Genomic DNA, 25,936 nt, shown 5'->3' with positions numbered 1-25,936 from the left:
GCCTGGTCCCGGCGCCTGGGCTGGCCCTTGGGGCGGGGGTCATCTCCGGGCTCTGTGGGCCTAGGGGGCGGTATACGCCCAGCCCTGCGCGCTCGTGGTCCCAGGGGGGACGGAGGACGCCCCTGTGGGTGGAGCGCTTCCGGTCAGTCCTGGAACCGGCCCCCCCTCCGGCCAGGTTCGGGCGGGTGTGGGGAGCCCTGTGGCCTCGTGCTCGGGGCGGGGCTCCGGCGCTCAGCTGAACCGCTGTGTCCGTCCCCCTAGGCACCCCCGAGTTCATGGCGCCTGAGATGTATGAGGAGCACTACGACGAGTCGGTGGACGTCTACGCCTTCGGGATGTGTATGCTGGAGATGGCCACCTCGGAGTACCCCTACTCGGAGTGCCAGAACGCCGCCCAGATCTACCGCAAGGTCACCTGTGTGAGTTGGCCCGCCCCAGCGGCTATGTGGGACGACGCTAGGGAAACCGAGGCTCGGCCAGCGTCCGCAGGTGGCCTGAGGTCTCGGGGCAGCCGACGCAGTTGGGCAGCAGCAGGACAGGCAGTGTGCAGGGCGCCCTCACCTCCGCGGGAGGAGGGAAACCGAGGCTGGGCGAGGCCTGGAGGCGCAACCCGTCTGCCGGTCGTGGGCTGCCCCATGGCGCCACCCCCTGCCCTGGGCACTTGGAAAGCGCAGTTGAGCTGCTCTCAGCCCAGCTGCTGTCCGGCAGTCACCCGGCATGTGCTGTGGGGACTGCCTTGGCTCTGCTGGTGGCTGTGGGGAAGCGTCCTTTGTGCAGACAATCCAGGCATTGTCCTCCTGGGCGCTGACCCCAGGGCGGGGACACAGGGGCGCCCCGGGGCCACCCTGCCCCTTCACCTCCCCACTCCAGGAGGCCACCGAGGCCGGCCAGCCTGGCTTTGGCGTGTGCCTGTGCGTTCCAGGATGCTGGGGTTCTGGGGTTCCGGGGCGCTGGGGTCTGGGATCTTGTCCTGCTGCCTGGGCTCAGGCAGGGCCTAAGGGCCGGGGGGGTCACAGATCTTCCCCAGCTGCCTGCCCTGGGCTTGGCCACGGCGGATGTGCTTCCGGGTTCGAGGAGCCTGGGCTCCTGGCGGCCTTGGGGACATACCCTCCTGCCCTGTCTCCTCCATCCTGAGCCTGCCTTGCCCCCTTTCTGGCTGTTAACTGCGGACGCTGAGTCACTCATCTGCTTGCTGGAGTCCCTGCTGCACAAGAGCACAGGGGATTGCAGGAGGGAGAGGCAGACCCTACGGGGGCATGGGGCACATGAGTCAAAGACCCCTCCTGAGAAGATGCAGAATTCCCCAGAAAGTGCTGGAGGGAGAGAGGGGGGAGCCCTGTCAGCTGTCAGGCAGGGTTCCTCGCAGTGGACAGAAGGGGAAGGGTTCGAGAGAGCCTTGGGGTTCACTCGCCAGCACTTGCAGGTGCTGGTGTAGGGGTGTGTGCCCGGGAAGCTGCCCAGACGGCCCCTGGGTTTCTGGCTTGGACGTGGCAGATGGGCGGTGGTCTGCCCGCTGAGTGTGGGGAGGTGGGGGGTGGTGAGGTGCACCATGGCTGCTCCGGTCCCCCCAGCACCCCCTTCAGATCCCAGGACACAGGCGAGGCCCCCAGCCCCCCGGGGACCTGCACTCTCTCATGGTGGCGACCCCCTCTCTCCAGCGGCTTCAGCACGGCTTCCCGCTGCCCGCTCTGCAGCCTGAACAGAGGTGGCCATCCATGCTAACCGCGTGCCCCTGGCCCCGGGACTGTCCAGCCCCTCCGGGCTCCTGGCCCCCAGCAGGCGACGGGAGCCCCTTTCACACAGCAGCAGGTTCCTCCTTCTCCAGCACATTCTTCTCCCGCCTCTGGGAGTCAAGTAAAAATGCGTGCGCGCACTTGTTTTCTGTTTGTAATCTTCCCAGACCATCTCCCACCAAGTCCTGACCCTTGTTCCTCGTTGCTGGCATTTTTACACCTCCTGTTCAGCTGCTAAAACAAATACCGTGCAGGGCTCCTTCCAGGGGGAGGGGAGGGGACTGGCTTCTCCGGGAGGCCTGGGCTTGGCTGTCCCTCCCGGGGCAGAGCACAGGGCACTGCCTCGTTGCCCTCTGGCCGGGCCATCCCCTGCAGCTGCCCTGTCCATGTTCCATTTCCCTGGCTTATGAGGACAGAGTTCGGTGTGTGCCCCTTAGCACAGCTCCTTCCGAGAGCCACAGGCCCAAGGGCTGGGCACAGACACGCCTTTTCTGGGGTAAGACACAGCCCCAGGAGATCCTTTTCCACTGTCGGTATCAGTGAAGGAGTGCAGGCAGGTCTCCCCTTAAATGGGGCATGCAGGTGGAATTCCACGGGAACCCCCTGAATTTCTCGTGAAGCGCAGCGTTCCTCTTGCTTACTGCTGTGGGGGTCACCAGCTACCATGCTTCTGTGCCCGCCAAGCCTGGGGGTCAGGGGTCCGCAGGGCGCCCTGGGGCCACTCGTCTTTGCCCCTTGGTGTATGGGCTTCACACAGGCAGTGGGGGCAGCGGGGAGTCCCTCCAGCTGCTGGGCCGGGTCTCGACAGGCCCTGCACTCACCTGCGTGATGCCTGGGCAGGGAGAGTCCAGCAGCTGGGGCCTGGCTGGGTGCCCCACCCCCTCTCGCAAGGCGGTGCCAGTCCCACCCAGACTCATGAGGAGTGCCCTGGGCCCACCTCCCATCAGCGGGTGCTCCGACAACCCCACACTCGGCGTCTCTGGTTTGCTCAGGTCCCTTCAGGGCCAGTGAACCATGGGCCTTTCCGCGCTTGACGCCTCACGTGGCAAGACCTCAGGCTGCGTGGCGTGGACGCGGAGGGCAGGTCCAGGGCTGCGTCCCCACTCAGGCCCACTGCCCGCGTGGTGCAGTTCCTGTTGTCTCTCTTTATTTTGTAGCCTTTAGCCGCGCTTGCCTTCCCGAGGCTCTGCGGGGCGCGTGTTGGGGCGGGAGTCCTGCCCGTTGGTGCGCCTCTGGGGTGGGGAGCTGGCAGCTGACTCGGGGCTCTGGCTGTGCTCCCCACGCAGCCCCCCCAAGCCCTCCCTGCAGATGGGTAGGGCCTGTCCGGGCCCGGGACCTGGAGCGAGAATTCCAGGACGGCAGGACGGGATTGCTCAAGCGTGAGCGTCGGGACTTGCCTCCAGGTTTAGACGCTGAGGCTCCGCGGTGCCAGGAGCCCCCGGCGGGCACCCCAGGAAGAGTCTGCCCCTTCAGGGAGACGGAGATGGCAGGAAAACCAGGAAACCAGGCTGTCGGCATGGAGCCGCGGGAGAAGGGCAGGTCCTCGTGGGTTTGAGGGGGCTTCACTCAAGACACCAGCCGGTTCTCTGCACTGCTTTATCTCGCTCGGGCTCGTTGAGCTTCTTGGGTCTGCATTCAGGTGTTTCCATCAGATTTGGAAATTCTGCAGCCAGCATTTCTTCAAACATTTTTCCTCTTCCCCCCTTTTCTGTCCTTCTAAGATTCCAGTCCCACATTGATCACTTTGACCCCGCGATGGGATCCCAGAGACTGGATTAGCTGCTGGGGCCTGAGTTGCTCTCTGGGTCACTGCAGATGCGTTCTCTTGCTGTGTCTCTGCCTTGGTCTGCCCAGGCTTCGGCAGCAGGCGCCCCTGGTTGGCTTTAGCGATGCAATGTGTTAGCCTCGGTCTGGAGGTGAGAAGAACGAGGCCGTGCTTTCCCCCAGAGGCTGCACGTCCTGCACGCCTCTGCCCCCCGTCTGCCCGGCCACGCCGCCCCCCCCGCCCCGGCTCCTCCCACTTTCCTCTGCCTGTAAGGACTCCAGCCCAACTGGACGGAGGTTCCCACCCCGGTTCGATTCAGCCTCATCCGTCCTATTTACAGACGCATCCACGCCCACAGGACTGGGTCCGACCTGACCACGCCATCGTGGGGGCCACAGTTCGACCCCCACCATCTTCAAGTTCACGCACCTTTTCTCCTGCCATATTCAGTCCACTGTTTCTTTGAATTATAAATGGCTTTTAATCCAGCATATGTTTGGTTGCATTGTTATGTAAGAAGTCTGTTGCAATAAGTAAGGTGGGAGTTGGTCGATGGTGCCACTGCTTGCAGAAAGACATTTTTCTTGTGACTGTGGAGTCACGTTTCACACTCTGATCATAGCTGTGTGTTCTCATCTGAATCTTCGTGTGTCACTGTCAGGCGAACACGGGTGACAGGAACGCCAGAAGGACGAGTGTTTTTCTGTCTGTTGTGACCCATAGGGCGGTGTGAAGGGCTGGAGTTGGGGTGAGAGCGCCGTCCACGGGCAGCACGACCATGCAGCGCCGTCCACGGGCAGCACGACCATGCAGCAGCTTCAGAGAAATTGTTGAATCTGCTGTTACTCTCCTCCAAAGAATTCCTTTCAGACGATGCTTTTCATCTCTAGTTCCATTTGATTCTGCTTTTATCTTCCATTTCTATTCCTCATTACGTTCATTTTCCTTTAGAACTAGTACATTGCTATAGTCAGTTTTAGCATCCATATCCGCAAGTTCCAGCATCTCTCATTTCTGGGTCTGTATCTGTTGGCCGATTTTCTGCTCGGTCGTGGACCCATTTTCCCACACCTTGGCATATCTAGTAATTTTCGGTGAGATGCGGTTCACTGTAGATGATGCCTTCGTCCTGCGAGGGCTCTGGACGGTTCTGCCTGTGTCTCCCTGCTGTTGTTGCTTGTCTCACAGCCTTGGGGGCGTCACTCGGCATGGGCAGCCGAGCGCTCAGCAAAGCACGTGGGACCTGAGTGCAACATCAGGCTCTTCTCCGCGTAGCTCCTGCTTTCCAGAGCTCGGCCTCCTCAGCCTCTCTGAGCTCTAAGCTCCATCTCAGCCCCCGGAGATCTCTGGGCCACAGTCTGGGGTTAGGGTTAGGGCTCGGGTTGCTTGTGTCCTTCCCCTCAGAGCTCACAGTCCCAAACGTCTAGAAAGAGCTGTTGCTTCTGCTTTGTCCAGTTTTGTGGTGGTTTATCGGAGGTGATGTCTGGCACTTGTTCTTCCACTGTGGCCGGCAGGGGCCCCCTGCATGAGGGGGAGAGCAGCCCTCTGACGGCCACTTCTGTGCCATCAGGATTGCTCACTGCCCTGCTTTTACTTTCAGGGTATCAAGCCAGCCAGCTTTGAGAAAGTGCACGATCCTGAAATCAAGGAGATTATCGGCGAATGCATCTGCAAGAACAAAGAGGAAAGGTGAGTTCCAGGGCTCAGAGTGGGGCTCTGTGATGTTTTTCCAGCTGAAATTGTTTCAGCTGGTATTTAGAGCTGTATTCTTGGCAAGAAAAAGAGAACTTCAAAAGACATCTGTACTTCAGATCGTGGGGTCTTGGCACCTTACAGGGCGCTGATGTGGCGCTCAGGCCTGTCTGGGCACAGGCTCGTGACTGGTGCTGGGCACGCTAGCCCTGCCTTCCCCATTGCCCAGTTCTTCTCACGGGCCAGCTGGAGAGCTGCACTGCCCTTCCAGCCCTCCTCGCCTGCCACCCCTTCTTCCCCCTGCAGCCTCCTTGCCCTTCTCCTCCCCCACTTCTCTGTGTCCCTCCTTTCTCCCCCTCCCCTGCTCTCCTCCCCCTGTTGCCTCTTCCCCCATCTATTCTTTCCCTGCCCCCTCCTCCTGCACCCTCTCTTCCATCCTCACCCAGGCTCTGAGCATGTGATACCCCAGTGCTGACCACTGCTGATTCCCACCTCTGCCACCACCCCTTCTCCCAGCAGTAATCCTGTGTCTGACTTCGGTGTCTTCTCTCCTGCTTCCTGCAGTTGACCATATTTGATTCCTTTGAAAAAAAAAAACCAAACTGAAAAGTATAAAATATAACAGTGTCAGAAAAGGATTTGAACAACCGTATGGAACCACTGCATCTCAGAGCATCACACAGGGGACAGCTGTCCATCCTTGAGGAGGGGTCCTGACTCTGTGTAGGGGTCCCTGCAGGGCTTCTCTGTCGTGAGGATATCACTTGTGACTGTCCAGAACCCACTAGGAGAGTCTGCTGCGAAGGGGTCACACGGAGTGAGATCCGAGGTGTCCTGGAGACCAGGTCCCAGAGAGCACAGTGGGGTGGCGCCTGCCCCCGGGGTGTGGAGAGCCCAGCTGAGGGCCAGCAGTGACCCGTGGGTACCCGAGGCCCCAGCCCCAGAGCTCACTTTAGTCTCTTGTCCCCGAAACTGCCCCTCCTCCCTGCGTGGCAAGCCTGAAGCCCCCTGGACAGCTGTCCTCCACTTGCCGTGCTGCCCAGGCAGCACTGTCCTCTCCTTGGAAGGCAGCTTAGTGCCTACAGTACTGGTGACCCACAATGAGAGCAGGTCCCCTCATGCCACGCTCCCCTGGAGCTGCAAGCATGCCCATCCCAGAGACAGCCACAGGGCCCCGCCCCCTGCACCCCCCAGTAGGGACGGGTGGACGCCCAGCTGCCCCCATTCCATGCACACGCCTGAGCAGTAAAGGGAACAAACTACCGATTTCCATGGCAAAGTGGATGTGCTTAGAGACGTGGCACAGGAAAAGCCATGCACAAAATGGTCTATACAGCGTGACTGCATCATGCACAGTTGAAGGAAGGGAAGGCTGAGCTAGGGTCTGCACAGCTGCAGGTTTGGACAGCAGCTAATGAAGAGTGGGGGAGGGGTTGCCGTGGGAGCTGCCCCCTGACAGCAGCCGGATCCCGGGGCGCCCCGCTTGGACCTTGCGATGCTTGGGGTGGGGTCTCCTTGCCCTGTCTCGCTCCCAGCCGCTTCAGCCCTGCCTGCTGCTCACTGGCCCACCAGGGACCCCAGCCCTGGGACTTGGGGCAGGCAGCCTCCCCTCTCCCTCCTGCTACAGTCACTGGTGCGGGGACCTGGGCTGAGCCACCCAGTGGCCTCTCTGCTGACTGTTGTCGACTTGGAGCTGAGCACCTGTGGGCAGTGTGGGCTCTCGGCTGCCTCAGCAGCGGTTACACCTGCCTAGCAGTTCTGAGAGAGAACCTGCTTTTTCCAAAAATGCTCTTCTGTATTCATTGCACTTTTTTTTTTTTTTTTGCAATGAGTGTGTTGTGTTTTTCTAATGAGGGAGGAAATGGAAGTCTTATGCTGCAATGCAGGGAGCCCGGGTGCAGCTCCTTCTCCCTGGCCCCAGAGGTAATGATGAGTGCACATGTAAACTGTTGTGTGCTGCTCTGGCAGGCAGAGCTCAGCCCTCCAGTAGGTGCGTTAACGTGCAGCTGTGCATGGGAAGAACATCTAATGCTGCAAGCCCTGCAGGCAGAGGGCAGCCTGCCCAAGTGGAGGCCAGCTGTCTGTGCAGGTGTGGTCCAGGTGTGATGCAGGTGTTCAGCTGTGATGCACGTGTGGTTCATGTATGGTTCAGGTGTGATGCAGGTGTGGTCCAGGTGAGATGCAGATATGGTCCAGGTGTGATCCAGGTGTGGTCCAGGTGTGATGCAGGTGTGGTCCAGGTGTGATGCAGGTGTGGTCTGGGCATGGCCCAGGTGTGATGCACGTGTGGTCAGGGTGTGGCCCAGGTGTGATGCAGGTATGGTCCGTGTGTGATGCAGGTGTGGTCCAGGTATGGTTCAGGTGTGATGCAGGTGTGGTTCAGGTTTGATGCAGGTGTGGTCAAAGTGTGATCCAGGTGTGATGCAGGTGTGGTCCATTGTGATGCAGGTATAGCCCAGGTGTGATACAAGTGTGGTCCAGGTATGGTCTGGGTGTCATGCAGATGGGGGTCTGCGTGTGATGCAGATGTGGTCCAGGTGTGGTCCAGGTGTGATGCAGGTGTGGTACAGGTATGGCCCAGGTGTGATGCAGGTGTGGTCCAGGTGTGGTCCAGGTATGGCCCAGGTGTGATGCAGTGTGGCCCAGGTGTGGTGCAGGTGTGGTCCATTGTGATGCAGGTATAGCCCAGGTGTGATACAAGTGTGGTTCAGGTATGGCCTGGGTGTCATGCAGATGGGGGTCTGGGTGTGATGCAGATGTGGTCCAGGTGTGGCCCAGGTGTGATGCAGGTGTGGTCTAGGTGTGGTCCAGGTATGGCCCAGGTGTGATGCAGGTGTGGCCCAGGTGTGGGTGTCATGCCCACAGCCCCTCTCCCCGCCCCCCACTGTGGCTGCACCACACCACACGGAGGCTGCATCTTCCTCCCCAGGTATGAAATCAAGGACCTTCTGAGCCACGCCTTCTTCGCAGAGGACACGGGGGTGCGGGTGGAGCTCGCAGAGGAGGACCATGGCAGGAAGTCCACCATTGCTCTCCGGCTCTGGGTCGAGGACCCCAAGAAACTGAAGGGGAAACCCAAGGACAACGGGGCCATTGAGTTCACCTTCGACCTGGAGAAGGAGACGCCCGACGACGTGGCGCAGGAGATGGTAATATGGCCGCATCTTGCCGGCTGTGGGTGGTCAGCGGTGGGTCTCCAGCCAGGGCAGGGGGTCACTGGCCAGCTCTGAGGATGAGGCTGCTGGCCCTGGTGTCACTTGCTGCGTGTATCTGGGCAGTGGCAAAGCAGGTCCGAATTCCCCCTGCTACCCAGTTCTTGAGGAAACAAAGAACTCGGGGAGTGGGCTCACAAGTCATAATAGGCAGAGGTGCTGAGCACAAACTGGCCCCCTAGCGTCTCGGGGAAAGTGAGGCTTGTCTCGACCAAACCCTTTGCTGCGATGCGGTGCTTTGGGGTCGGGGCCGGATTTTATGTCTTGGGCCCAAGGGTCAGTGTCAGGGTCATTTGCATCTAGCCTCTGGCGTTGTGCTTTGCCACCTAGAAAGGTGCAGGTAGGCCTCCTTCCCCGCCCAGCCCACCTCCCCCCAGGGCGGTGCCTGAGTGCCCCTCCGCACGGGCTGAGGGCGGGTGCTGGGTGGGTGGCAGGTGTGCCCGGCAGGGCCGTCCTCTGTGCCTGGCTGAGGGCGGGAAGGATGGAGCTGGGCACGGAGGGGGCTGGGCAGAAGCTTCCCGGAAGGGCTGGTGGGGGGGCCACCTGCCAAGCATCCTAGAGCTGTGTGAGGAGAGGTGACGGCTCTGGACCCTTCAGTGCCAGGCAGAAAGTCCCGACTCGATTCTGTGGGCCTCCGTTCCCAGAGGCCCAGCATGGCAGCCACTGGCCACGCTTGGCTGCTTTAAGGTAAACTGGTTAAGGGCCACGTCTGACTCCTCCACCACCTTTCAGCTGCTCCCGACCGTCCAGGGCAGGTGGAGGATGTCCCCGCCCCTGCAGACGGTCCTGCTGGGTGGCGCTGCCCTGGGCCGCGGGGGTGCTGGGTGGGCGGTGGGCTGCAGTCATGGCCGATGCAGACTTAGGGTGGCTGGGCAGTACCCCAAGGCCGTCCCCGCCCTCTGAGAGCCCCCTGGGGGCATGAGACAGCCACAGACATCATTCTTAATGTTTGGGGGACGCGCTGCTCTCGCCGGGACCCCGCTTGTCAGAGAAGTACTGTCTCCACAGGCGGGAGTAAGGCTCAGCAGGAAAGCCCAGCCGGAGAAAAAACTCTAGAATGTGTGGCATCATTGCAGATTAAAAAACAAGTCACAGATGAAAATGAAACGATCCTTATTTTTGCTAGAAATAAGGAGCATAAATAAAAGCACGCAGGCTCCATGGTGCGGAGGAGAGGACGCGTGATGCCACTGCGTCTGGCACGTTCCTTTTCATTGTGCGTAGACGTGTGGGTGTAAGAGCAGTTGTGCATCATGCACAGGACCCGCCCCGTGGTGAGCCCTGCATTGCTGCGCAGTGCCTGGCACCTTCTGAAGGACGCGCCAGCTTGGCTCTGGGCCACTCCTTTTTGAAGGTTAAACTTTTGGATGAAATGAACACATCTTCCAAAAAGTGCATAAATCATAATTGTACAGAGAGGTCAAAGGATTTTTCACAGACTGAGCTCACTTGAGACCCAGATAAAGTTTTGGGAAGTGTACCTGAGGGCAGGTGAGGAGAGCAAGAGGTGAGAGGTGTGCAGCCCTTTGAACAGGGAGCCGGTCCAGGTGGACAGGGCTGGAGAGTGCCCACTGGCCACTGCCCTTGAGCCTGCCTCCTTCTCTTCTCTCCTGCCTGCCTCCTGTCCTCTCTCCCCCCTCTCCTTTCCCAGCCACGTTGCCCCTCCTCTTCCCCCCTCCACACACCCCTCCTCTCCCCCCTCCACACACCCCTCCTCTCCCCGTCCATGCATCCCCTCCTCTCCCCGTCCATGCACCCCCTCCTCTCCCCCCCTCAACGTGCCCCCTCCTCTCCCCTCCACACGCCCCCTCTATGCTTCCCCTCTCCTCCTCTTTCCTTCCCTCCCTCCTCTATGTTCTTATTCTTCCTGCTCATTCCTCTTTCTCTCCCTGACCCCTTTTCCTTCCCTCTTCCCCTCCTTTCTTTGAACCGTCTTCCCCCTCCCTTTCCCTCCTCTCTCCCTCTTTCTATCTCCTTTTGGCCATTTTTTCATTGTGAAATGTGTCACCCATGAGATACATCACTCATGCAGGAGGGGGCTCATAACTTATGTCCACTTAAAGGAGGCCGGTAAAGCACACCATCAGTGTCCACCGTTCCGCTTTGCGCCCAGCCCCTCGGGCGCCCCCGGGGCTGGGCTCGCGGGCCCTTGACTCGATCTGCGATCTGCCCGATGCACAGGCTGCCCCGCGGAGCCCCCAGGCCCTTTGCTGCCTGCCATGCCTCCAGTCTGTCCTGCAGTGCTCAGGGGCCTCCCTGGGTCCTACCCCCGTAGCCCGGGAGCTCTGCCTGAGATGGAGCAGACCCTCTGAGATGTGGTCGCATTGCAGGACCAGGAAAGGCCAGTGTCCATGGTCGCCTGGAGAAGCCAGCCTCACCCTTAACGCGGTGAGGACCCCGGTGTGCCCCCTCGGCCCAGGCCTGCCCTGGTTCTTGGAGACCTGGGTCACAGGTGTAGGTGTTGGCGACCTCGGGCCCTCAGAGGAACCTAAAGGCTGGGAGGGTGCCGTGCAGAGCTCCCCTCCCTCTATGGCCAGCTCCCAGGGAGGCTGCCCGCGGGGACACAGGCATGGGAGAGGGGGGTGCAGAGTTGTGGGTAGGGAGATGGACAGCGCAGGTCGGGAGGTGGGAGGTGGGCAGGAGGGGGCACGGGACAGGCGGAGCCGGCCCTTCCCTGCACCTTCTCGGCCTCTGCGCAGAGATGCTGGAACAGCATAAAAGGTGGCTCAGCGTGACATTAGCGAGGATAAAATAGGAAGCGCACCTTGAAAGGAACACGGGGTGGCTGTGAAGACGAGACGCAATTAAAATAGGCCGCAGGATGTGGGGCAGTGGCAGAAAATAGCCGTGCTGGCCGGCCTGCTGGCGGGAAGCCCCGCAGCTTTTCCGGCAGCCTTTGGTGTCTGCGAGCGAGGCCCCCACCGCGAGGGCTGCGGGCAGGGGAGGGGCTCTCTGGCCAGGACCTACCGGGGCGTGGACACAAAGGGGCCTGCGCCTTGGGAGAGCGTCTCTGCTTCACAGGGAGCGCTTGTCAGGGTGGTGGGGGCCAGCCACCCCCCAAGTGTCCCCCCTTATGCCTCCGCCTCCCTGCGCCCCGCCCCCCCGCACGCCTCGCGCTCCTCCCCCGCACGCCCCCTCCCTGCGCCCCGCCCCCCCTCCCTGCGCCCCGCCCCCCTGCACGCCTCGCGCTCCTCCCCTGCACGCGTCCCTAGACTTTGAGGCTGGAAGTCGTGGGTGTCTTGCAGGCCCCCAGCCTATGTGCATAGCCCGTCGGGGGTGGGGGCTGTTCTCTGGCCTGTGCTGGGCTTGGTGGCCCTGTCGGAAGGGGGTTTGCAGGTGGGTGTTGAGCCCTAGCAGTGGCGCAGGTCAGTGTCCTGCGGGGCTCCCCACACCTCCCTGGGGGCCTTCTCATGGCCAAACAGAACTCCCTTTTTAAGGAAAAATGTTGAGATAACCACAGCTGTACTCAGAAGTTGCAAGTTGACGGCAAGGGACAGTTTTTGATCCTGAGCTGGTTGAGAACAGGTGGCTGGCGAGCTGGTGGGTCCCCTCAGCACCCTTCCCGCTTGCTTCTCCCAGCGTGGCCTGCGCCCTCCCGCGCCCCCAGCCTCCTTGCTCTCATCCCACCGTGCCAGGCACCGCCGACAGACCTGGCCCGGCCTCTGTGCATCAGGTGCCCTGTCCCTTTGTCTCCAGCACTCGGGAAGGCTCCCTTGGTCTGCCCTGGACTTGGGCCTGGATACTTCTGAGGACCACAGGCCGGTTGTCAGGATCTGTCCCTCAGTCTAGAGTGCGGCCGGTACTCTGTGGTTAGATTCGGGGTGTGTGTCTGTGGCAGAGGTGTCCCGAGAGCAGAGCTGTGTTCTCCCTGCGTCCACCTGGGGGTGCCCAGTGCCTGCCTGTCCCTGGGCCCTGGATGGAGGCCATGTGGGAGCCTGTGTCTTACGGCCCACTGGTCCTTCACCCCCTGGACAGGCGTGGGACACCCTGTTTCCTTCAGAATCCTCCCCACTCTGCCCGCACCCTCCTGGTTTTTCCATCTCACTCAGCAGCACCCCCGCCGGCAGCACGCGTTTCGGGGGTGCTCTCTGGGCGGCCTCGCATGGCTCCTGGCCCACTCTCCCGGGGTGCATTGGAGATCTGGGTCTCTGGGGCACCTCGGCCGCTGGCTTTGGTGAGAGACCCCTGTTCCTCGGCCTGTGGCCCCCATAGCCCTGAGACAGACAGACAGACGTGCCCCAAACGGAAGCTGCAGGCTTTTCTCTTTTTCCTTTCTCTCCTATCTTTTCATAACTTAGCCTTAGAGGCAGCACCTAGCGCTCCTGCCATTGCGAATGATTGTCATCCCTCCTGCTGCAAACTACAAGCAAGGGCCCCTGCCCATACAGCTTAGACCCGTCCTGGTTCCTTGTCCCGTGATGCTCATCCTGCTCCAGGGTTGGCCAGCCCGGGGCCCTTTGGGTTGTCTCCTATGCCCTTTTTTAAATTACTGAAACGCAATTTTATTGAGATACATTCCCCACGACACAGACTAGCCCAGTGCCCAGTCAGTGGCTCATAGAAGCCTCACACAGCTGCGCAGGCAGCACTGTGGTCATCCCCTGCCCCTGTGTCTGCACCTCCGACCCCCATGTGCCCCTGACCCCCGCGTGCCGCACGCACGCTCGCCCTGCACGGCTGCCCTCGTTTGTAGTGTCTGTTGAGGACACAGGTGCACATGGAATCTCCAGCTCCAGCCCAGCTCACGCCACCGCCCACCGCCCATCCAGGAGGGCCCAGGCGGCGAGAAGAGTCGGCCCTGCCGCGGCCACTCCCGGCGCTGTCCTGGCGGCCGCGGAGCTCCTCTACAGATGCCCCCGTGCGCCGCGACGTCAGTTTCGGGCTGGTCGGCCCCTCCTGCGCGCCGCCCCCTTCTCGCGCGCCTCCTCCTTCCCTCGCCCTCCCGTTTCCCACCTGCATGCCGGGGTCCTCCCTCTGGGCGTGCTGGCCGCAGGGTGCTGTCCAGGACGCCGTGGAGGAGAGCCGGCCTCCTGCCCGCCGGGAGGAGACCTCGGTGGGGGCCGCCGGGATGCGGGAGGGCAGGGGCTCTGCTCGGGGCCTGCGGGAGAAGCTCGGTTGGGTGTGGCCCCCCCCCAGCCCTGCCCTGCGCACCTGCGTGCTGTCCCTGGTGGGGACTGGCGCTACTTCACGCAGGCACGGCACCTTTCCCGGGGCCTCGCGGCCCAGCGAGGGCGGGAGGTGCACCCGGGCCCTGCAGTACAGCTCCCGTAGCTGCGGATCGGCCGGGAAGGCCTCCCTGGGACCCCCTGTGCAGCGCCCACCCGGCAGGGGTGGTGGGAGGTGGTCCCCAGGACGACCCTGGGGCGGGGGCTGGTGACCCCTGGGCTGACCCCTGGGGCAGGGGCTGGTGGTCCCCGGTTTGCCGCCCCACGGCTGGCTCCCTTCGCAGGTGGATTCCGGGTTCTTCCATGAGAGCGACGTCAAGATTGTGGCCAAGTCGATCCGAGACCGGGTGGCGCTGATCCAGTGGCGGCGGGAGCGGACCTGGCCAGCCCTGCGGTCCCAGGAGCCGCGGGACATGGGGAGCCCTGACAGGGCCCGGGGCCCCCAGGCCCCCCTGCAGGTCCAGGTGACATACCACACGCAGGGTGGGGGACCGGGGCCCCCAGAGCCCGAGGAGCCCGAGGCTGACCAGCACCTCTTCCTGCCCACGCTGCCCGCCAGCGCCACGTCCCTCGCGTGTGAGTGCTGCCCGGGGCCTGGGGGTGCCTAGAGGCCTGGTGGGGGGCCTGGCGGGGGCCTTGGGGGAAAACCTGTGGGGGGGCTGGGGGAGCCTAAGAGTGGGTCTGGTGGGGTCATTTTGGTTCTCTTGGCTAAGCTGTGAGCCCCTTAGCTATGTCCTTAAGACAGATCTCCCCGTGCACGTGGCTTCATCTGTGACCCTCTGAAAACAGTCTAGTCTCTCCTGCAAATGCAGCCGGAAAACGTGCCCCTGCTGCCCCCAGCATCCCCCAGGCTGGGCCGGCGGTGGAGGAGGGGAGGGTGGGTGTCTGCAGCCCATCTGAGAACAGCGCAGTGACGGGGCCGGCCGTCTGCCTGGGTGGTGGCCTCAGGCTGCCCCGTGGAAAGACTGGAGTAGGCTGTCCACACTAAATCCACACGTCCTTGTTTATCATTGAAAGAGCTGGAAGTTCTTCAGAGACGGCTGTTTAAGTTCAGATGAGCGGCCCCTGGCTTCAAGACGGCCTGGCCTCCTACCTGTCCCACTCCACTGCTTGGGTCTGCTTGGGAGAATCAAATTGCTCCATCCCAGCTTTGTGGTCTGCTTAGTTCAGAAATTAAATCAAAGAGCAACAGCTTTTTGTAGGAAAAGGTTTTCTGTCTCTGAATCACTTCCTTGTTGGCCAAACGGTTTCTAGAATTAAGAGATCTTCTTTGGTTGTCCTTGGGGTTTAGAAAGATGTTCCAACTTGAGGTAAGATATACAGGTTTGACCCACCATGAGAAAATTAGGTCTTGATGATGAATTGACAGAGCTAAATGCAGAGGTGGGCCTTCTCTGTAAGCTGATGCAGTTTCTGATATACCTTAGAATGATTCTGTGCAATTTTCATGCAACACCTAAAATTAGAGTTTTTTCTTTTTTTAATGTTTTTACTTATTTATATTTGTTTTAGTTTGTAAGTTGCTAGAATGTAACATACCAGAAATGGAATGGCTTTTAAAAGGGTATTTAATAAGTTGCCAGTTTACCTATAAAATAAAAAGTTGCCGGTTCTAAGCCTATAAAAATGTCCAAACTAAGATGTCCAGGGAAATATATCTTGCTGCTGGGGGGGGGGGCGCGACTCCATGGCAGCCCTGCCTGGTGGCCCAGCCCCGCGCCCATGACCCGTGGGGACAGCTACTCTGCAGTGCTTTGCAGTGCCCCCCCATCCCGGGCCCTGCAGTGCCCGGCGGCATAGGGGCAGCCCCGTGGCCCACGAGGAGAAGGAGAGCTGTGCATCCACCCGGGATGTGCCCTCCCAGGCACAGGCCGGCGCCTCCGTGTGTGGCCGCAGCATCTCCTCGTTTTTCCCTGTGGTCAGGCTAATCCCACCCCTTTTTCTTGTTTTTGCTGCTCAACTTGGAGAGAGTGCTGACAGGAATCCAGAAATTTGAGACTCCTGAGTAGCATGGAAAGTTAGGAATTCTTGAGGACCAATTCCCCCGAAGCCCTGGTCTCTGTGAGACGCGCAGACCAGGCGTGTGGGGAGGGCTGCAGGGCCGTTCACCTGGCAGGGGACCCGTGGGGAGTGGGCCTGGCTGACCATGGCCTGGCCACTAAGGCACAGTGGAACCGCTCCGCTCACACAAGGGTGGACACTCAAATTGTGTGTGCTTTTCTTTAAGTTCATCAGGTGTGTACACACTGTCTTCCCCCCTACTCCTTCTCCTCCTCCTTCCCCCCCTTTCCTACCTTCCCTTTCCTTCCCTCCCCCCTCCTTTCCCCTCCCCCTCCTTTTCTCCCCCTCCCCTTTTTATCCCCCCCCCCTGCTTCCTTCCCTCTTTCTCCTTTTCTTCTCTCTCTCTCCTTCCTCTCTAAGTAAAGTGGCTACCAGTCAGCTCAATAAAACCACAGCCATTTGTCTAATTGGTTTTGCGCAAACGCAACGTTTCCAGTGTCTTCCTGGGTTACAGTTAGTTCTCTCAAGTGGCTGGGAGGAATTACACTGATGCAGGGTCACCAAGATTTCCTTCATTTTTTCTTAAATTTTGAAAGGGCCCCACGTTGACACTCTAAAGTGGCTTGGTGTTCTTAGGTGGCAAGTCCTAATGTTAGTGGAGCTTTTAGAATCTGGCACAGTAAACCCAAATGCAGCTGTGAAAAGGGCTTTTTATTCGTATTTTTTGTGGCCCGAGGAGTGAGGCTGACTCCCCAGGGACCACCTAGGTGATGCCTGTCTGCCGACTGCGGGTGCCCACAGCCAGCCGTGGCAGGGATGGCGCCCAGGGCCCCAGGGGGGCTGTGGGGAAGCGTGTCCACGCTCTGGGGGCACAACTGGGGTGCCCGGGGCGGGGCTGTGGGTCTGGGCATGACCCCTGTGGCAGGTCATGGCGTCTGGGACGGGGTCCCCTGTGGGGCCTGGGTGGTACCCCCATGTGGGGGCCGTGGGGTCAGGGGTGGGGTCCCCCCCGTGGGGTCGGGGCGTGTCCCCCCCGTGGGGTCGGGGCGTGTCCCCTCTGGCGGGCTGTGGCCCTGAGCAGCGGCTTTCCCCTGCAGCGGACAGCACACGCGACAGCGGCCAGGGCTCCACGGTGTACTCGGACTCGCAGAGCAGCCAGCCGGGTGCCTACAGCTCGCTGCCCGAGGCCCTGCCCGCCGGCCCGGCCTACAGCCCCCCCCTGAGCCAGGCGCCCGCCCCCCCACAGAGCCTGCCAGCCCCCCACGCCTTCCAGCCGCCCCCTGTGGTGAGTCCCCCCCAAACAAAGCAACACCAAAGGCCCACCCCGAGTGAGGGTGGGGACCTGGGGGGGGGCCTGGCTGGACACCCTGAGTCCTCGGTCAGTGTGTGGTCAGCACTGTGGGCCTCAGCTCACGGGGGGGAGAACTGCTGAGGGGGGTGGCCGGCGGGGACCCGCTGAGGTGGGGGAAGTGTGACCCCGGACCCCCCCAAGGAATAGGGGCCCAGGAGCAGTGACCCCACCCCCCGTCACCCGCCACATCCTGGGCTCCTGAGAAATCACTCTACGCCGTTGTGGAGGGTCGAGCCCGTTCCCGACAGCTGCTGGGACAGGGTCACGGCTGGTGTCTTCAGACCCAAGCCGGTTTATTATCGTTTCCCAGCTCTGGAGGCCAGACACCTGAAAGCAGGGTGTCGGGGAGCCATGCCCCCCCAAAGCCTGGAGGAAAACCCTTCTTGGCCTCTCCTGAGCCCCGCCTCCCACACTGGGCTCCAGCCCCCCACACCTGGCTCCAGCTTTGCTTCCATCTCCCCATGTCCCCCCTCCCGTGTCCCCCTCCCCGTGTTGTCCCATCCACCTGCGCCCCCGCCTTCCGGCTGTGTGTCTGGTGGCATTCGGTGCACGTTCCCCCTGTGCTCCCCCTAGGGAGGGGCTGACTGCAGCGTCCAGCCTGCCGGGTTTTCCTTCCAGGGCTGAGCTCCCACCAGCCGCTGTGCTGCCGTCGAGGCCTTCTCTCTCCAGCGCCCCACATCCTTCCAGCCCCTGCCCGTGTCCCGATTCCATGGTTCTCAGCACATTGTTATGGCAGCCCCAGGAAATTAAATAGTGGTGGCCAAAAAAGCGTTCCCTACAGTCACAAAACATCCAACTCTTCCCCTTTGCCCAGCTCTGAGGGAATGCCAGCCCACACTCAGCATGTCTCCTTCAAATACTAAGCAGCTGTTAAAGATCATAGGGCGGGAAATGGGGAAATGCGGTCTGTAAGGATGCTGGAGAAGCGAAGTGAAAGGGCATCCTGCGTGGGGACAGCTGTGAAGGTGTCTGTAGGGACAGGGGAAAGGAGCACAGCAGCTGAAAAGTGGAAAATGCTGGACGAGGGGAGCATGGCACTGGGCATTGTTTTTTCTTTTTGATGTTTTTTTAGTAACTCTGCAGAAAGGAACATGTTTCCCGAAGTCCTGGCCGCAGGGAGGTGGCCCCTGGGTTCTCAGAGGAGCTGAGCCCTCTGTCCCTGCGGGTCTGGGTGTCCCACGCCTGCCTGGCAGAGGCCGGAGTGGCTGCGGCTCCCGGGAGCCCGTGTGCCATGCTGTGGGCTCGGGGCTGCAGGAGGGGTGCCGGCTCCCCACCCCATGGCTGTGGGCAGGCCAGAGCAGAGCCTCGCTCCCAAGCCTGCCTGCCAGTCTGCCTTGCTCCACGCTGCTTTGCGTAAAGCGTGAAAGACAGACACCCAAGGGCAGCTTCTGAAAGGATGGGCACCTCACCCAGCAGACCCTGGGGCACAGCATCCTGCGGCTGATACGGACGCCTCCGGGGCAGCCTCGGAGCCCTCGACTTGTGCTCAGTCTTATTTGCTTCTCCCATTCCTGTTTCTTGGAAGCAACTCCCAAACCCCCATAAATAATTGTGCGTATCTCTAAATGATATGGACTTTCAGAAAACAAAACTACCATGTTATCACACCTAAAAAATTAGCAGTGGTTCCGGGCATCAGGTGCCCAGGGCTCAGCCTTCCCTCTGAATCCACCCCTCTGGCAGGGGTCTGTTTGGAGCACGTTCAGAGCTGGGTCACACACCGCAGCGGGCTGAGAGTGCTCCCGGAGCTTCCCTCCCGTGTTAGCTCTCCAAAGAGACAGAGCCGACAGGGGTGTGGAGGCTGGCAAGTCCAAACCCTGTAGGCAGGGCACAGGGTGGAAATTCTGATAAAGGTGATGCTGAAGTCCTTAGTCCAGAGTCCCTGGGGGTAGCTGCTTGGCTAGAAAGTCCAGCGAGAGCCAACCCAGAAATTCTTATGACCTCTGAACCCCTCAGTTCTGGCTTTTAAGATCTCTAGCTGATTGGATGAGGAGATTCCCAATACTGCTGAGGACAGTTGCCTTTGTTGATTGTGGATGCAATCAGCTGATTATTGTAGGTGCAAATCTCATTTACAAACTGCTTGCACAGTAGCATGCAAGCCAGTGCTTGAGTGAACGACTGGATACTATAGCCTAGTCAGCCGACACCTGAAATTGACTTTCACACACTCGATCTCTCTCTGTATCCTTGGGGTTTATTTCCTGAGAAACACGGCTCTCAGAGTTCCCTCTATCTGAATTTTGCTGCTTGCCTGCCTGTGCTGTATAATTCTGCCCTGTTCTGGATTTGCATTGCTAGTTCTTGCCATATTATGTTTGTGCCTTGATCTATTAGCTGTTTACATTTTGTCTAGCTGCAGTCATGCAGGCAATAAGCATACACCTTTGTATTGTCTCCCTGCTTTACGTTACAACAAGCATTCCTCCGTGGTTCTGCAGAGCCGTGATAAAAGTGGTCTTTCTCATGGCTGCATAATGCTTCGTGGGTACGACGTCCCAGAACTTCCCCTCCCGGAAGCTGTGTCTGCTCCAGCTCTTACCCTATAGGGAATTGTGCCATGCTGGAATTGCTCCTGGGTCTGCTGAGCTGGGTTCCCGGGAGGCACGTCCCTCGCAGGCCCCCCCTGCCCCAGCTGCTGAGGAGTCCTGGCCGGGGTGGCTTGGGCTACCCCTGTGGCCATGGCTGAGAGGTACCCTGGGCTCTCTCTGCAGCCTGGCCTGTCAGCTGTGCCCGTCCCACCCCCCACCCACCCACCACTGCCCCAGCAGCACTTCCCGGAGCCAGCGGTGCCCTTCGTCCCCCTGCCGCCCACGCCCAGCGCCCCCATGCCCGTGGGCTCAGGCCAGCCGGCACCCCCCAGCCAGCAGGTAAGCTGGGTGCCCCTTCCTCAGCATTTTGGCTAGGACGCTTGGTGGGAGGGGTGGCCAGTGCCCCACTTTGAAGGGCCCAGATGGGTGGGTGGGGGCTTGGGGCTGAGAACCAGTCCCGGGGGGGACGTCACAGGCTCAGCTCCACATGGCAGGGTGGGGGGCCTGGGGCTTGCTCATTGGGTGCCGGCTGGGCACTGGCTGTTCTCGTCCATCCCCACTCTGGAGCCTGGTCCCGGCAGTGGCCACGTAGGTGGGTGGGGGGTGCAGGGAGGGGCAGTGGGTCTCCCTCCCGACAGACTTCCCATGGGGGTCCTCGGCCCCTGACGCCACCCCTGTCGGCTCGGCTCCAGGCCTGTCTCCCTGAAGAATGGCCGCTGCTGGCCTCTGCTCTGCTCTCCCACCTCATTACCCTCTGCGGAGATGAGCCCTTACCGGTGGGGTCCCCTCACCCCAAGGCTCAGAACTCTGCTGAAACCAACCCGGGACCCCAAGGCAGGGGCTCCCTGTGGCTTCCTCAGTTTCCCCCCTGCCCCGGCCCTCCTGAGCCCCCAGCTGCCCTCCCTCATCCGTGTCCCCACCTGTCCTGCTCACCCCATGCAGGCCTGCCCCAGGGACGCCCTTCTTTCCTGCCCCGTGGCCTCCGACCCCTCCTGAGCCTCACGCCCAGCTTCTGCTGTGGCGTACCAGCCATCCATGGCCTTCTCATCTGTCCAGACTTCGTTTTGCCAGTCCTGCTGGGCTCAGCCCACACTGCCCCAGCAGAGGCTCGTTTAACGTGCCTGACTCCAGATGTAGCAGCCTGTCCCCAAATGAGGCTCTTTCTGGGGTCCTGGGTTCAGGCCTCAGCGAACCTGTCAGGGGCTCAGTTCGGCTCCCGATACTAGCTCTGAATCAGCTGCAGTGTGGTGGTGGCGAGTGTGATGGTGGTGTGTATGTGGTGGGTGGGTGTGCTAAGAGGGGTGTGTGTAGGGGGTGTGAGCATGCAAGGAGGGGTGTGAGCATGTGAGGAGGGTGTGCATGGGGTGTGTGGTAGGGTATGAGTGTGCAAGGAGAGGTGTGTGTGCAAGGAGGGTGTGTGGTAGAGTGCGGGGAGAGGTGTGAGCGTGTGAGGAGGGTATGTGGTGGGTGTGTGAAAGTGTGAGGACGTGTGTCTGTGTGTCCTGTCTGACTGCTTCCGGCCCCCTCCCTGTCCCTAGGCGGGCGCTGCCCTCCCCCACCCTCTCCTCTGCCTCCAGCCGCAGGTCCTGGCCGCGCCGACCCCCCTGCCCGCCTACCTGCCTCCACCCGCGCAGGTGGTGGCCCCTACTCAGATGCCGCCAGCACCCCTGCAGCCACTCGCTCCAGCCCCTGCACCTCAGGTACCGCTACCCAGCCTGGCCGCCTGCGCATGTGCCTGGGGGTGGGCACGGCTCGCGCCATGGGGGGGTGCCTGGACCTCACGGAACACCTGGGACCAGCCTGCCCCGTCTCACCCTGCCAGGCTCTGGGCTGCTTGTCCCGCCTTCCCCACACCACCCAGCATGAGTGCACGTGCATTTGCTGGACTTCTCCAGAGACATGGAACCAACAGGACATGTGTGCATGTACATACACACATGTTTAGTACAAGGAATGGGCTCACGTGGCCCCAGGTGCTGCCCCACAGGGGAGGCTGTGAGCTGGAAACCCTGATAAATGTGAAGCCGAAGTCAAGTCCAAATTCCCCGTGGGAGGCTGGCTGACTGCACCAAAAACTTTTTTTCCTGGCTTCTGAACTCCTCAGTTCTGGCAATTTTAAGGTCTCCAACCAATGGGATGAGGAGACTCCCCACGTAACTGAGACCATCTCCTGTGCTGATTGTAGATGCAGCTAGCTAACTGTAGATTTAACTCCGTCTACAAATACCAGCATGCTAACAGGCCAGTGCTTGCTTCATGAAGCAGCTGGATGTGTGAACTTAACCGTGACAGCAGTGGGGACTTCCCCCTGCCAGGCTGCTTTCCTCTCCATTCTTCAGCCCTACTTTTCTCTCCCAGTCTGGGTGGGTCGCTCCTCAGCTTCCCCTCCAGGCTTTCTCGGTTGTGAGCTGACTGGCTTCTGGGTGCCAGCATCTCCTGGGGACAGGAGAATACTCGAGGTGGAGGTTTCCTCTTGGACCAGGGAGGTGGGGGCTCAGGAGGCAGTTGCTCAGCACCACTCCCTCCCCAGCAACCTGCCTGGTGTCAGGGCCTGTCTGGGCTTTGGGGTGGACGCCTCTGGCATTGGGATAGGGAAAGGTTTGGTCCAAGGACAGAGGGGTCAGCGGCACCTAAACAGTGCAGTGTAGGAAACAGGAGGGTTTTGCGTAAAATGGTTGTGCATAAAAGCCATGGAACTCAAGTACCCCAGGCAGCCCCACGGCCGGGAGAAAGTGTTTCTTAGGGAGGCAGGTGGCAGTCTGGGCAGTTCCTGGTCACCAGGGGATGACCACAAAGAAAATAAGTCCCCCACATCATCAGATCCAAGTTGCAAGACCGATCTAGTGCTTTTCTGTGGAGGATGCTGTCTACGGGTAGGAAGGTTTGATGTGTGTAATTGGGGAGGCTGTAGCCAGCGCGGCAGCAGTGTCTCCCGGCCACTGGCCACGCTGATGGACGGCAGAGAAGCGTCCAGATGCAGGTGGGCCTGCCAGCCGTGCCAGCGCAGGACGTGCTGCCTCCTTCTGAGGCATGGGTTTCCCACAGCGGGGAAACATTCTTTGATGTGAGCCTCATTTATTAACTGGGCCTCTGTCCCAATGTAATGTCAGTCCTAAAAGTGTGATTGCTTGTTTGCCACTGCCTGTGGGCTTGGCTGCTTTCCAGGTAGACCAAAGTCCACTCACTGTGTCCACTACCTGCCGTTGCACAGGCGTGTGCAGGACTTTCTGACATGTTTGACGTACTAAACTCATGAGGCCAAATACAAAAACTCTCAAGGATCAATTAAATACTGTAGTTCAGGTATTTGGCTCAGTTGTGCCAGGCCTGACAAGCCCAAAGCTGCCCTCCCCAGGCTGGGTGGCATGTGAGCATCCACTCATCCGACAGAGGGTACAGGCAGACCAGGCTTCACCAGGATATCCACCCCCCCCGCCCCCCTCTCCCCGGAAGAATATGGTTTCAATTTGAACCTGGGTAGATTTTGTTCTTGGCATGAGAAAAAGGGTTCAAAGCCTTGTCGTCGCTGTAATGGCCCCTGGGGTCTGAGCTGCCACTGGGCTGCCCGGCCCATTCTGGGGCAAAATGACCAAATTGACAGAGCAGCTGTGACGGCCCATGTGCACTGGGGGCCCTTCCAGGACCGGCCAAGGGGAAGCTCCCACCCGCCGACTCCGCAGCTGCCCCCTTCCCGAGCTTCCTGTTTCCCCTGTGACTGGGAAGCACGTCCCACGCTTGCACGTGTGTCAGGTGGATTTTGCACTCGGGCTCTTGGCTGCAGCAGATACCCAGAAGCACCTCAAAGGCGTTGTGCGCTGTCCCCAGGCACCGAGGGGAGGGCCGCACTGACAAGCTCTTGTCTCTTCCAGATGCCCTCGTTGCCCGTCCTGCCTCCAGTGGCGGCCCTGGCGGGAGCGGATGGCTTGACCCCCGCCCTCTCCGACCTGCCGGCCGCCAGCGTGGCCCCCGGGCCGCCGCCGCCCCAGTATTTCTCGCCGGCTGTGCTCCTGCCGAGCCTCCCCCTGCACCCCGCCGGCCCCCTGCCCGCCGCGCCCGTCCTGCCTCTGCAGGCGGTCAAGCTGCCCCACGCCGCCGGGGGCTCCCTGGCCCTGCCCTGCCGGACTCTCGTGCCAAACGTGCCCGCCCCCGCCGCGGCGGCCGGCGCCATCCCGTTGCTGGCCGTGGCCCCGCAGGGCGTGGCGGCCTTGTCCCTCCACTCGGCCGTGGCACAGCCGCTGTACCCGGCCGCCTTCCCGCAGATGCTGCCCGGCGACGTGCCCCCTTCGCCCCTCCACGCGCAGGCACTGCGCGCCGTCCCCCCGCAGCTAGCGCCGCCCCAGCCCCCCGCGCCGCCCAGCCAGCCCGGCGCCGTCCACCTCCCGGAGCCGGTGGCCGCCCCCGGAGCCGGGACCCAGGTAGCGCCTCTGCCGGGTGGCCCGAGAGCCCGAGGGGCCCCCCCTTCCACCGCCCCAGCCCTGTCGGGACCCTGGACCTTCTCGGCCCCGGACCCAGGGGCGGGTTGGGGGGGGGGGGTTGGGGCCAGGGGCAGCGCTGCCCTCTCGGCTGCCGTTTCCCCATGGGCGGCGTGTTGCAGAGGGAGGCGAGGCCAGGCGGGTGTGTGCAGCGCTACCCAGGGCGGGGCAGCCCCTACGACAGGCCCTCCCGGATTCGGTGCCCCTGGCCCGGGCCCAGGCCTAAGAGTCAGCCCTTCACACGACAGCTTCCGCGGCGGGGGAGCGGGGACCAGCCCTTCTTGGTGGCAAGGAAGGGGAGTGCCCTAGAGGGACAGGAGCGCTGGGTGCTGAGCCGGGCGCGCTCGGAGCCGTGGGCCTAGGGGTTGGCGTTGCGGGAGCGAGCTGAGGCCGCCCCTGCAGTGGCAGCGAGCAGGGCTGTGCGCACATGCGCCGGCCATGGGTTAGAGTGCATGCCTGGGGCCTAGGGTGCCCCCCACTCCCCCATATGCTCTCCACCCGCATGTTCGCCACAGCCTGCTCATGCTTGTGCACTCCTCACCCCCGTTCCCGCCCACATGCCCCCATATCCCCCCCACATCCCTTGCCTACATGCTCCTACCACATTCCCCGCATACGTACCTCCCACGTCCTCCCCGCCCACATGCTCCCCCACCTGCCCCGCCCACATTCCCCGCACTTGTAACTCCCACGTGCTCCCCTGCCCCGCCCACATGCTCCGCCCACATGCTCCCGGCCCGCATGCTCCGTGCCGGCCTGCTGCTGTCGGTTTTCCGCCTGCTCCTGCTACTTCCGCCCACGTATTCCCCGCCCGCGTGTGGCTCAGTCCTGCCGAGACGCCCTTCCTGGTACCCGGTTCTCCCCGGTCGCCTGCAAGGCCAGGCGGAGCACCTCCTGTGATTCGTATCTGGGAGGAGCCATCCCCAGGCGCCGGGCGCCTGCTGTGAAGCCTCCACTCTGTCCCGCGTTGGTTTGGGACTGGCGGCCACGCGGCACGTGCACCAGTTCAGATCATCTCTTGGGAAGGAAGGGACGTTTTCCGTCAGCAGGGTGGTCTTCATTTTAAAAAACCAGTGCAAGAAAGGCCTGAACCAGCGGGCTGGCGAGAACTTGCCCGCCTGGTCCCCGAGCAGGTCTCTGCTTGGACTCAAACGCCAGCTGGATGGAGGGTCAGTGCTGTTTTGTTAGGGCAAGGAGGAGGGATGCAGGCGTGTCCATGCCACCGGCTCCTGGCTCCTCTGTACCTCCCCGAGCACCTGTTGCCCAGTGGGCCGTCGCTGGTCCCGGTCACCAGCCCGGCTCAGGCCATGCGCTCAGGGCATGGAGGATGCAGGTGTTCGCTGAGGGGCCACAAAGCTGGGGCACGTCTCCTAGGGTCCCTTCAGCCGCAACCAAAGGTTTCCCTGCTGGAAGCCGCATCGGGTGGGCCCATGCCTTTGGCCGGCTTACAGCCGAGTGACAGGCTGTTCTCCCTTTTCTCTGTCCCCCCGCTCCCCAAGAATGTTAGTTTTAGTTGCTTTCCAGGGTATCTGCGTCAGGAAACATGTATAAAAGCGTCCCTTCCTATTTCTAGAAGGCTGAGATGTTGCTCAGAATTTTCGTCCTTCTCCGTCCCCAATTTGATAAAGACTCCCCGGTGCCCTTCCACAGGGTTCTGCTTGTCCTCAGACACTGGGGCCTGTCTTCTCTGTCTGTCCCACCTTTTACCCCTGTGCTCCTGGAGACCTTTTAAAAAGAGAAAAGAAAAGTGGGAGAATAAAGCTTACATTTCCAGATTAACCTAGCGGAAGGGAGTTTTCTCAGGATATGCTGGGGTCGGAAAGGGCCCTGCGCATACTTCAGACAGGCGGAGGCTGGTGTGATAGACTCGGTGCGGCTGGCCTGGCGTGGGGCGGCAGGGCGCCCGTGTTTGATACTACGTGTGCATTGCACTTAGGACTTTTCAAGTGGACTTAGCTAGAAACTCATCAAGTCTGCACTCAGGTTCTCTTCTGCCAGTTGATCCAGAGTAGAA

General features: G+C 61.2%; 1 protein-coding gene across 1 annotated transcript in view; it reads left to right on the top strand.

Moving 5' to 3' along the window:
- Positions 1-25,936, top strand: part of WNK2 (WNK lysine deficient protein kinase 2) — a 130,571-nt gene that overhangs the window by 49,982 nt on the left and 54,653 nt on the right. Inside the window, 9 exon segments of the mRNA XM_077138321.1 lie at positions 262-419; positions 5,099-5,187; positions 8,120-8,339; positions 13,852-14,143; positions 16,666-16,946; positions 19,634-19,789; positions 20,143-20,284; positions 20,989-21,150; positions 22,823-23,865. Coding sequence (XP_076994436.1) covers positions 262-419; positions 5,099-5,187; positions 8,120-8,339; positions 13,852-14,143; positions 16,666-16,946; positions 19,634-19,789; positions 20,143-20,284; positions 20,989-21,150; positions 22,823-23,865 — 2,543 coding nt within the window.

Source organism: Tamandua tetradactyla, chromosome 2 (assembly GCF_023851605.1).
Source record: "Tamandua tetradactyla isolate mTamTet1 chromosome 2, mTamTet1.pri, whole genome shotgun sequence".
In the NCBI taxonomy this organism is placed as follows: Eukaryota; Metazoa; Chordata; class Mammalia; order Pilosa; family Myrmecophagidae; genus Tamandua; species Tamandua tetradactyla.
The sequence above is the reverse complement of the archived record's forward strand: the minus strand, read 5'-3'. Positions and strand labels throughout refer to the sequence as shown.